General features: G+C 48.1%; 1 protein-coding gene across 1 annotated transcript in view; it reads right to left on the bottom strand.

The window, feature by feature from the left end:
• Positions 1 to 12,826, bottom strand: part of ATP10A (ATPase phospholipid transporting 10A (putative)) — a 178,040-nt gene that overhangs the window by 99,680 nt on the left and 65,534 nt on the right. Inside the window, 1 exon segment of the mRNA XM_036878686.2 lies at positions 7,345 to 7,549. Within this exon segment, the coding sequence (XP_036734581.2) occupies positions 7,345 to 7,549 (205 nt within the window).

Here is a 12,826-nt window from a genome sequence, read left to right as displayed (position 1 = left end):
GGTGCAGATGTGCGCGCCATCTCTCTGTGTACACATATGGGCATACGGTGCCCCCCTCATGCAGAGGTGAAACTCCAAGGAGCTCTATGCTCACGGCAGGACCGAAGGACTGCCTCCCACTGGAGGAGCACATGCAAACTGGAAGCATTACATGACTTCCCTAGGAAATCTTGGGGAAATCGGGGAACAGACTTAACAATTTCAGAAACAAAATTGGGAAAACTCAAAGCATTCAAATGCTGTGGGGAATCAGGGTGTGGTGCCTGGCATCACATCCTGGAAACAGAGACCTTACTTCCTCTTGTTGGGGGCACTGCTCACAAAGCATGTGGAAGGGAAAAGGCAGAAGACACAGAGGTCCCAGCAGGGGACAGGGCACCGCAGCCCACTGAGCAGACCAGACCATGGGGCACCTGCGGCCCAAAGTGCACGGTGCACAGTAGGTGTTCAATCGCCAGTCGGAAAATTCCAGACTCACCAGGAATGTGCTCTTGCAGATCAACCTGCTTCTAAAGCATGATTTCTTCATCCAGGAAAGAACACTTACCCTCTCCTCAAAGGTATTCGAAGTGATAACTTAAGCACTCTTACTCCATTTCACTTTCTGCTTTGTAACAACATTCACACTTGCACACACTCACTCACACAACATACACATGCCTTTGCACACAAACACACTCACACATGCTTACACACACATAAACATACATACCCACGCCTGCTTGTGAAAAGGAACTTAGGGTCAACTGAACAGACCTCACATTCTCAGCTTCTCTTAATGGGGAAATTCCTGCTCCAGAAACACACAGCCACACACCCACAAATACACACAGCTTCAAACACTTTGCAATTGCTGATGCAATTCAACAAATTTAGGAAAGTTGGAATTTGACTAAATTCCTTTTTTAATTTTAAAAATACAAAGAGAAAAGTAGCATTTCACATTCTATACCACAAGTAGAACAAAAACCCCTATTGCTTTGGTTGTTTTTTCTTACAATAAACATTGGCCACTTCCAACCACACAAAAAAATGTGAAGTTAAATGCACACAAAAAATTTTCAAGTTTCCATATTATAATAAGGTCTTTTGGATTAATATTTCAGGCTTGCCTGATATTATTAACTTCATGGCATTGAGCTGTTTTCATTAAGATCATGTACTTGACTCTCTTGATTTGCAAGACCATAGCTTAAAGGCAAAGAGAGTCCAGGGCAAAGTCACCAGAATTAGGAACAAACATATCTTCTTATACAACCAAATTTACATTCCCCATGAAATGAACACAGTTGATATTATAAATCATGGAAGGGAGTGTCAGATAATTATATCACCTACCTGACAGATTTGCTTTGAATACCCACATTTGAATAAAAATTTTAGTCTAAACACAGTTAACCTGTTCTCAAAGTAATTTTCTTTCTCAGTCTTTCCTGTTACATATTTAATATCCCTCAACAAAAAGTATGTGATTGTTAAATTTGAGAATGAAAATATCCCATAGTATAAATGATGAATTTGATGACTGTACTTAGATATGTAAAAGAATACCATGAATATTTTTGTGAAGGCTTGGTAGTGACGGATCCAGCTAACACACCCAGCCCGCTGTCCTTGTCTCCCACCTAGATGATAGGTTGTTTCCTCCTTCAGCCACAGCAGAGGATGTCGTTAATACAATAAAAGACTAATACCCAGAAAAGCTTAAGGAAAAAGGAGCCTTTTCATACTTTTTTGCACCTAGTTTTCCTGCGATAGAGATTATTTTGGGAGCATGCGCAGGTAGAAACAAAAAATAATACTACTTGGAATTTTAAAGTCATGTTTCTAAGCTCCTTGAATTCTGTTTAGGGAGGACTGACTCTCCTTCGTAAGGAAACTCTGTGCTTTGTCACTGCCCTAGAGCGTCTTGCACCCAAGAACATTGGTGGGAATTTAGCAAAAACATATGTGCAAAGTGGAGCCTACTTTGTCTCAAGCCACATCACTGTCTCCGTATCCAGGCAGACTAGACATCAGGGACATCTTGCAGAGCTGCTCAGACTTCTCCCAGCGTAGGAAGCCTTCCAGACTAGCTTCAACCTTCCTCATCGGGAACACATGCCAGGCCCACACCCACACGCCTGGGAAGAGCTAGCGACGGCAGACTTGTGAGTCCAGCTCTTCCTGGAATCCTCACAGTTGCTGCTCCAAACAGCACGAAGCGGAGGGCCCCGTGGGTGCAGCCGGGGTTCTGGGCTGTCGTCCCATAAGTCGATTCAAGAGACAAATTGGAGGAACATTTTTCTTAGTAAATTAACCAACACGAAGCCACCTTCTGGAAGCCTCCTCCCTGACACTGACACGGCTCACTCAGGGCTGGACTCCCTGCTGTTCTTGGGACACCTGTCCTTTCCCACCCCATCGAAATTCCAACACCCTTGTGCCTGGTTTAAGCAATGCAGTGCCTTGAACTGTGTTTGAAGCACAGTAGGTGCTTAATAAATATTTGTTAAAAGAATGAAAGTCAAAAAAATGTCTCTGAAAAAATGATTTTTATGTAAAATTACCAGCCTAGGGAACTCTTGCTTCTGCAGAAATGGCAGTGCAGACATTATAGAAGAACCAGAAACATCTGCCTGTAAGGAGCTAAACACATGCAGCTCCATGGGCAGGGCTGCGGGTCTGAAACAGGAGTGTGCAGAGGCAACAGATGCCCAGTGTAGAAGGGATGGCTGGGCTGCCAGCGAACCCCCACCTCGGGAGGTGATGAACCCGGGCTGGCTCCCAGCTCCACCTGGACTCAGGGGCCGGGGCGCAGGGCGCACCTCGGGGGAATCTCCTGACTTCGCATTGTCTGCTTCTCATCTGTAAAGGGGTATAATAATCATTACCTCACAAGATTTAGACTTAAAAATACGTGAGGTAGCTTTTCAAATGTGTGTGCTACTACAGGTGTGAGGGGCACAGTAAGTCCTGGCACCCAGGGAGCCCGAACAAACCTGAGGTGTGGCTGTGAGAGCTTCACGTGCAACACTGGGGGTCCTCTCTTACTTATGGAGTAGTGACAATCTGACTCCAACTTTTAAATCAAATGTTTATTTTGAATTCCCAACATCTATGTTTCCTTTGCCAGAAGCCAGATGGCTGGGTGGTTTAAGGTCCAGGAGCGAGGGCCCAGTGTCTGGGGCCTGGTCCTCAGATTCAAGGTCCTGGCCAGGTCATTCTGCTAGCCCCTCAATTCCGCACAGTTTGCCCAACACCCTTCATCAAATACAATCGTATTTCCCCCTCTGGGACACACTCTGACCTGCATCACTGCCTAAAGCACCCGGTACCCAAGTCCTCCCCATCGTAGCATTCAGAACACGTTTCAAGCCCCTCTTTCTGGAAGCCTTCCTTGGCCTCCAGGGCAGCTACCTTCCAAAACCTGACAGGGTTCTCACTGCTCAATAGGCGGAGTCAGCTGGAAAAGAGGCCTGAGTCCTCCAGGTATTAGTCTTACTGCCCTAAATTGTCAGACTCTGCAGCACAAAGACCACATCCCTCTTTCTTAGACTCCTTCCCTAGACAAAGAAGCACTTACTAGGTGACTTTTGAAAATGGAGAGTGGAAAGATATACATTTTTGCCTTGCCAGTAGAGGGCGCTGGAAGGACACTGCAGGAGGAAGGGGCTGGCCTTGGCGGGAGGGAGGTGTTGATTTATTCTCAGTGCCCAGCCCCTCCAGGTTTCTCCAAGACAAGGTGCCTGGAGGGCACAGTTTTCTCTAGGACCAGTCCCACAGCATGCCATCTTCAGCTCTGGGCTCAGGGTAACCAGAGGCCCTGACGGTGGTGGCAAGAGTCTGAACCTTAACCCAGGCGGCAGTTCCCACCACCCTCTGCTGGGCCCCGTGCAGGGAGCGCAGGCCTGGGCTCCCCGAAAGGCTAGCTGTCCTGAGCACCGCCACCACCTGGCCTTTGTCTGCTGCAGCAGCCAGAGGCACAGCAGAAGGTGGCACCCTGGGCACCCACTCCAGCACTGCCAGTGGCCTGCAGCTGCCCATCATCTTGCAAGCACCCTGGCCCAGCACTTCCCAAGGAGGGTGCCCTACCCCGGGGGCCAACTTCTGTCTGGTGCAGCCCCTTGGAAGCTTTTCTGCCATCATGTGAGTGACAGCCGTGACCTCAGCCATGAGAACAAGACTCAGCCTTGGGGCCTCTTCTCTGGGCTACCTCAGCCTCAGGGCCAGGGGCTGCTCCTTATATCAGCAATTACTTTGTATTCTTGCAAGTCTTCACTTCTTACTTCAGATCTAGGGCTATGCCATAATCCCCCACTGGAATTCTTTACACCAAACCTTCCCAGACTGAATCATGCATGATTTCTGCCTCTTCACCAGACCCTAATGAATACACCCCACGCTGCATTAATGTAAGGTCTTCTCTTACTCTTCACTTACATTTTGCAAATTGCTTCTAAGTTAAGTTTTCCTAGGGGCCATCACTTCCAACTACCCTTCATCAACCTGGTACAATATCACTTTGTATTTGACAGAAATCAGTTCTTCACCCGAGACATTAGCTGACTCCATTCTACAAAACCCTCTGAAACAGAGAGGACTGAAATGTTCTAGACACTGTAGCGTTGCAGTCAGAACCCTGCTTTTCTAACCGTCGATCTTTTAAAAGCCAGAGACTTCCTATCTTTATTTTCCATGGGGCAGTTCCTGTATTTCAGAATAATAACATATGGGGAATTCAGGTACCAGAAATATCTGGATATTTAGAGAAAGAGGGAAAAAAAAAAGGAAAATAGAAAGTGAACAAATATCCTAGTAATGGAGCCTAGAATGTGCATGCACACTGAAGAATTTGGAGCTGATAAACTCTTTTAAAAAATGCGAATTATTTTGGTTGTTAATTTTGCCTGTTTTTACTAAATTATGGCTCAATTCCATTTATGTCTTCAGGCATTCATGGGCCCCAAGGGAGGGCGATACAGGATGTGTCTGTCTGCAGCCATCCTTGAACTTTAAACAGCCAACTTACAAAGAGCTTGTTTATATAAAGCACCATTGATCTATGAAGTGTTCCAGTTGCTCTTTGAGAAAAAAGTGGGCAGAGGAGGCTTTTCAATCGTGATGACTTGAATAAAGTCAGAAGATCAAAACAAGGAAGTTGTTCTTGAGAGCTGACCAAGGAGATACACCTATGTGGCTTTCCCCCACCCCCCGCCGTAAACATGTACACGCTGCTCTTCAGTTTCCAAATCCCACCCCGTGTGCCACATTGTCTGAAGTTTCACCCATTAGATATTCTTTCGTTACGATCACCCTCTGTGCACACTGGCTGCTTCTCCAGGAGGAGAACGTCCCAGCCTCTACAGCCACTGCCTCCTTCTAACCCTGTGCATGCTGAGGTCACAGAGCTGGGGGGGCCACCCAGCCCCCTTACTGATTTCAGTCAGTCCGCATGCCCACGTGTGCTCTGAAGAAGAGCTAGGAACTTCGAGTTTGGGAATGCTAGGGCAAGCTAGGCGGGGAGGCCTGGCACGGGGGCTACACTAGGAGAACACACAGGCATGTGGGCCTTGGGGTGAGCAGCTGGCACTGGAAGGCGGGCCCACATTTATTGCCAAACCCTGGAGCACAATCAGCACAGAAGCTGGACACTTCCAGCACTGGACTTAGAGGGGTGCCTAACAAACCCTTCCACCAGCTCTGATCTGGGATGAGGGTACCCCATTTAAAAAAAATTAATTACTGTTTTTAATTTTTTTTTTTGAGAGGGCATCTCTCATATTTATTGATCAAATGGTTGTTAACAACAATAATACTGTTTTTAATTTTTATATCTGCTTTGCCTCATTCCAAGATTTGGGGCAGCTCACAAAAAAACACTTGGCACAAAAGAAAGCTAAAATAAAGTGAGTAGTGACTGTAGTTCACACTATCATCCTGTATATTTGAAAGTTGCTAAGAGAATGGACCTTAAAGTTGTCATAAGAAAAAAAATTGTAACTATGTATTGGTGATGGACGTTAACTAGATCTATGAGATGATCATTTTGCAATATAAACAAATCATTTCTTTATATACATGAAGCTAATATAATGTTGTATGTCAATTACATCTCAATTAGAAAAGGAAAGAAAATGAGGAAATCATGGTAGAAATAAGTGAGGGCTAAAGAATAAGCCAAGTGGTGGTGATGACGTCCAAGCATACTGCAGGAGGTGGATGGGTGTCAGAAATGCCCACCAGCCAGGACAGGTGGGGAGCCCTGGTGAGCAGAACTGTATCTGGCCCCCTAGATGCATATCCAGGCACCCTGAGCTGCCGTGGTGACCAAGCGTGAACTGCAGGGACACTCAGGAGCAGGAAGCAGCAATGCCAGCCCCCAAACAATCCTGCCAATTAAACACCACGCCCCAAATGCCAACGGTGCCTGTGATGAGATCCACAAGCTACAAAACACGCCAACTGCTCCAGCCGGCCTGGTCCTGATCCTAAGGCCTGGTTCTCCTATAGGAGCTCATGGAGAGGGCTCATGGACATGGAAGAAAACCCCTAATGTGTGACACTGACTGACAGACGTCAATGGCAGAGGAAGACTCCCCAGAGGCATCCTTCTGACACACAGCAGCTCATTTCTTTGGGCACTTCTTAAAGCTGCCTTCAGTACAGGCTGATGGCAAGACTCCCAGGCAGCTTAGGACAGAGCCGGTTAGGGTGACATGGCTCAGGCGAGCCTGTTTCCTTCCCAGACACTTTCTGATCCCTGACGGTTCATGCTACTTACTTTCACCTGATGTTTGCACCCCTGCATCCTCTGCACAGACCTGGAGTGTGGGGTGTGGGCAGAAGGTCAGAAACCCTTCAGAGGGTTTGAATTTTCTGGCCACAAGGCTGTTAGTGAGAGCAGACAGGCCCCACTTCCATTCCTACTTCTCCCTCCCCACAGGCTGTGCTGCTGAGCCGTGGCTGATACCGCTGGGCAGAGCTCAGTTACCGAAGACCTGAGGGCATCGGAAACAGGCCGACACTTCTGCTGTGTTGCCATTTAGTGACCTAGAGCGACAGCCGGCTGGTCATAAATGCTCATGTAACTTGAAGGGACTTCTACATACTGTTTTGAGAAAGTCAGAAGCATAGGGTAGAAATCAGAGTCATAAAAACTTGGTCCTGTTCCGCATAGCCACAGGCTGGTCATAAGCTCGGGTCCTCTCAGACCCTCAGTCCCTCAGCAGTCTACTAGGGAAAGCAGCCTTGGCCTGATGGAGGGGTGAATGCAGGTGCCCTGGTGCCCAGAGGGCCAGCATGCAAGCAAGGGTCTGTGCAGACATGGTGCCCAGGATGCCTCAGAGGCACCGGGTTACTTACAAGCTCTGAGAAGCCACGGACCACCTGCCGTCGCTTCAGGTTGGTCTCTCCATCCAAGTTGGCAGTCTCGATGTGGCACAGCCCATCGGGGTCACTGGAAGACAGCAGCAGAATGTCTGCAGGGATGATTTCATTGCAGCGAAGACGCACAAAGTCTCCCACATGGATTTCTTTCCAGAATCGGTTCACGTATTGCTTCTCTTCCCTGGTAAAGAGAAGTGTCATTATTGAGGTTGGGAGGAGGTTGATCGTGGCTGAATCTGGGTGATGGGCACATGGAACTCATGTAACAACTGTTTTTACTTTCCAGTATATTGAAAATTTCCTAATAAAAAGTTTTAAAAAGAACATTCATAAAGGCCATATATAGTATGAGTCCATTTGTATGAAATATCCAATAGGCAAACTATACAAATAGGCAAATCCATGGAGATAAAAGGCAGATTAGTTATTGGTAGGGGCTAGAGCAGGGGGGAAATGGGGAGAGACTGTTCACTGGGTACAGGTTTCCAGTTAGTAGGGATGGTCGCACAACACTGAGGATGCACTAAATGCTACTGAATGTACCCTTTAAAGTGGCTAAAAGGTCCACTCCTAGGTGTATACCCCCAAAGAGTTAAGGGCAGGGACTCAGACACTTGTACACCCATGTTCATAGCAGCATTACTCACAACAGTTAAAATGTGGAGGCTACCCAAGAGTCCATCAATAGATAAATGGACAAAGGTGGTCATAACCACACAATGGAATATTATTCAGCCATGAAAAGGAAGGAAATTCTGACAAATCTTACAACATGGTGAACCTTGAGGACATTATGCTGAGGGAAATAAGCCAGTCACAAAGGAATAAATACTACAGGATTCCACTTTTATGAGGTACCTATAATAGGCATATTCACAGAGACAGAAAGTAGAACCTCTCCACATCTCACTGTCCTCATCTGCAGAATGGAGACAAAGATGATGTATATTCTCTGCATCATTGAAGATAAAGCAGGTAACACATGCCGGTCACTCAGAACAATGGCCAACATAGCTTCCAACACCACCTGGTAGTTACTCTTAATAGCATTTAGATGAAAACATTATGTGTAGATTTCTCATTTAGATGTTTATTTTTTTTACTCTGGAAAAATAGGTCAATTAATCCTACAAAGACATTTTTAAGAGTTCCTTGGAGGTAGCTTTGCTCATTTTTATAAGTAGAGGAACATGACTTTTTCTCAACACAATATGCAATATGAGGAAACCTCCTCAAGAAATCTGGGTGATTCTGTTGAAGGAAAAAGAGCACTGACACACATTTAACTTCAGTCATTACCTCCTTACTGGTTCCTGTCCTATAAAGCACCACCCCTGCCTGAGACCCCAGAGAGCCCAAACTCAGGCAATAAGTCTGGACCTCAGCGTAGACTGAGTTAACCACATCTATCTAAACCCCAAGCTTTGCGGGAGAAGTACTGAGAGTGGTGCTCATCTGCTTCGATCCACTGTGTGGATCTGCAGGAACCCACGGCAAACCTCAGGGGCTCCTAGCTATCAGCTGCTCCAGACGCTGAAGAGAAAAGTATCCCCTCACATTTTTAGCCTCTATTTTCTTGTATTCCTCTGACTGCAGATCCACCAAACCAATTATGTGCAAAGCATAGTTTGGTCACTATAGGACCAACAAAGATGAATTAGATACAGCTTTGTCCTCAAAAACAAATCCAAGGCAAGAGCAAACCATTAGAGAGTGTCCCTCAGGGGGCTTAGAATCAAGCCCCCAATGTGAACACAAAGGTATCCTTCCTGGGCCAACCCAACTCTCCTACAAGGCCAGGGTGCCCATCAAGGCTGCTTCTCCAGGTGTGACAAGGTCCCATCTGGCCCCAGCCCAAGGTCAGGCTGACTGTGAGCACAGAAGCAGTGCTCAGTCACTGGCCACGCTGCTCACTCTCTGCCACAGCCTGTCCTCTTCCCCGTGGACAAAGAGCCTTGACATCTGATAGATGCAACAACATTAAACCATGTCCTTATTTCTTTGTCTAAAGGTCAAACCTTGACTTTAGATTGCTGTAAGCATTAGCTCATTAGTCTTTCTTCCTTATCATGGCCATTTGTTGGGTTCCCATGGAAAGTAAAAGGCATTCTCTTCCAGAAGAGAGTTTCTGAATAGTAAGTCATCATTTAGTCACAGAGGTGGGCAGCCTATGTGCTGGCAGTGAGCTGGAGAGGCTCTGCATGAGGGGAACTGCCAGGGGACCAGTGGTCCCAGCCTGGCCCTCGGGTGGGCAGAGGGCAGAGGTGACAGCAAAGTGTGTGGGGGGTGGGGGGCTGTGTACAGCTCAGCCTAACTGCATTCCATTTACAGCATGCATCAAACACAAAGTCAGTTTCCATCTGCCCTGGAATCTTAAAACATTAGCGTGTCTGCCCCATTGTAGACTGTTTTTGAAACAGTAACTTTGGTGGAGGCATTTGAGCCTGAGTGAGATCCCCCCACCCCAGACCCAACAAAGCCCCCATGCTCCTGGAAACGGCGGGTGAGCACCGGGTAAGGGCACCTTGGGTGCCAGCCCTGGTGGAAGACCCAGGTGAGCCACAGACAGCAAAGACAGCAGGAAGCAGGGCTTCCGGGACCTTGAGGAGCACTGGCTTCTGTACAAAGGCCTGCAGGGCACAGGAAATCCTGCGGTGGGTTGGGCTGAGCCCCTTCACCACCTCAACAGGCCAAAGGCTCCCCAGCAGAGCCCCCGGTCCCGTCGACTGTCCAGCCAGAGCCCCTAGCCCCAAGTCTGCACCCCACCACCGCTGCAATGTCCCTGCCTGCTTTTCTCTTATTTACCTGTATTATATATATGTGTGTAATACAGCATATATGTTTTGTATGTGCTACATTATACACATTGTTATATACTATATTACATAGGTGTGTGTACATAATACATACATTTCATGTAATACATATATTATATATAAGTAGCCCTCCTTTTCATGGGAAGGGTATAATATTTTTTCCCAGCAACTGGACATAGGGTCTTTATAGAGGCAATAAAGATGAAGTAAGGTCATAGGGTGGGTCCTAATCCAACATGGCTGGTGTCCTTACAGGAGGAGGAGATACCGGAGACGCCGCAGGCACAGGAAGACCACCACGTGAGGCCCCGGCGAGAGGAGGCCGTCTGCAGGCCGAGGAGAGAGGCCTCAAGAGACCGTCCTGCCAACATGCCGATCCCGGGCGTCCAGCGCCAGGACCCTGACGCGATGCAGGGCTGTGGCTCTAGCTGCCCAGCCCGTAGCTGTGCTATGGCAGCCGGACCCCTAGTAAGCCCGGTTCCCACGACATCTGCGGGGAGGAGCAGCTCCGAGGCTGCAGGCACAGACGGAGACGCAGCAGAGTTGGCGGGTGGCGGCGGGGCCTCGGCCAGGCAATGGGTCCACAGGCGTGTGTCCCACGCTTCCCCCACATCTGTGCACAGGAAAGGCACCGTACTGAACACAGAAATAAATCCTTCTGACACATGCCATAGCACTGGCCTCTGAACAGCCCTCTTCTTCAGACTTCTATGAGCAGCAGGTAAACAATCTGGGGCTGCCTTCTATTTTCTCAGGCCACTGGGGGTGCAGTTGCGGGGGGACAGGGTGCGGGGCCTGGACCAGGGCGTGAAGACCATGGGAAAAGGCTCAGGACCGTACAGCACTCCACGGCCTCCCTGCAGGCCCCCAGCCCCAAGCAGGCAGGCGCCTGCCCTCCTCCTCCAGGAACCTCCTCCAGGAGCCACAGGGTTCTCCTGACACACATGGGGTGTAGTTTCCAAAGTGGCAAGATTTAAAATCACCCCAGTCCTCAAGACCCTGGATTTGTTTATAGCAATTTTAGGAAATGGCACTGTTTAGTTTGCCCACATACTAATCCTTCCAAGGACGGGTGCCACCCCATGTGGCAGCAGGACACTGGATGACCCCGAGAACCCTCAGCCCAGCCCTCGTGCACATGTCCGTCAGCCCCTGAGTGAGGCCGGGGCGGTGACTGAGCTGGGAGTTACTCCTGCAGATGCAACCAGGGTGCCCGATCCACGGACTATGAGCCAAGCCGCAGGTGACCAGCGGGTGGGCCTGACGGTCTCAGGAGCCCTATGAACGTGGGCTTAAGGTCAGAGACTCAGGCACCGCAAGTGTCTGAGAGCCACAGAGGGGACACATATCTGCAGCTGAGAGGGGCCCCTGCCATCAGCCAGCAAAGGCACGTGGTCTCAGTCTCGTTACCTCTGGAGCTGAATTACACCACCAACCTCAGCGAGCCTGGAAGAGGCCCCAAGCCCGGACAGACTGCGGCCCTGCCCGCACCTCAGCCCCAGGTGTGCTCAAGCCTGCGGAGACACTGGGCAGAGAACCAGCCAACTGTGCCTGGGCTCCCGACCCCCGGAGACTGACGTAACACATCTGCATGCCTTCAAATTAAGTTTTTAAACTGAAGTATATTGACATACACTATCCTATTAGTTTCAGGTATATATCATGGTGATTCAATATTTTAATATATTACAAAATGATTCCCATGGCAAGTCTAGTGACCATATGTCACCATAAAAAGGTGTTTAAATATTAACGATATTCCCCATGCTGTGTACACTGCATTCCCAAGACTGACTTATTTATGATTCAAAGTTTGTTCCTCTTAATTCCCCTTCATGTATCTCCCCTGCCCCCACCAGTTACCGCCTCTCTGGTAACCAACAGTTTGTTTCCTGTGTCTATGAGTCTGTTTCTGTTTTGTTTGTTCATTTGTTTCGTTTTTTAGATTCCACATGTAAGTGAGATCATATGGTATTTGTCTTTCACTTATTTCACTTGGAATAATGCCCTCAAGGTCCACGCCCATGTCCCAATGTGTTGTTTTTAGCTGCGGAGTTTGTAGTGGTATGTTACACAGCAACAGAAAATGAGTATGTGCCATTTCCCTTTTCTGCACAGAAGCAGAGCTAGATGCCCCTCCCTGGCAGCTTGGCCTTCCACGGTGTACAACAAACTACAATTTCTGTGGGCACTCAGTTTCAAAATGTGTTTATCTGAGGAGAAAACACTTCACACGAACAGAATGCAGAGCAAGACTGGTTAAAATCCAAACATGTTTCTCCGTCTCCTTCAGAGGGTATGAATAACATATTAAAAATGTGGGGAAATTCTGCAAATGTGCAGTCTTGAAATGGAGGCTGTGTCCTAAATACTACAAACATGGTGCGTGCTTATCCCCCAGGAATGACAACCAGCTCCTCTGATTGTCTACAGTAGGGTCCCTGCTCACGGCTCCTGAGCGGTCTGAACTCAGTGTGTTGATCCAGGAGTTCAAAGGTTATTAGTGAAAAAAGTGCTTCTGAGAAGGCGGGTGGCAGGGTGGGGGGCAAGCTGAAAAAGGGGTAGTGATAAAAATGTCTTACATTTAAAAGAACCAGTTATGAGGCTGCGGGCAAAAGCAAGTCTTTCTAGAAAAGCCCTGC

Source organism: Manis pentadactyla, chromosome 18 (genome assembly GCF_030020395.1).
Source record: "Manis pentadactyla isolate mManPen7 chromosome 18, mManPen7.hap1, whole genome shotgun sequence".
In the NCBI taxonomy this organism is placed as follows: Eukaryota; Metazoa; Chordata; class Mammalia; order Pholidota; family Manidae; genus Manis; species Manis pentadactyla.
The sequence above is the reverse complement of the archived record's forward strand: the minus strand, read 5'-3'. Positions and strand labels throughout refer to the sequence as shown.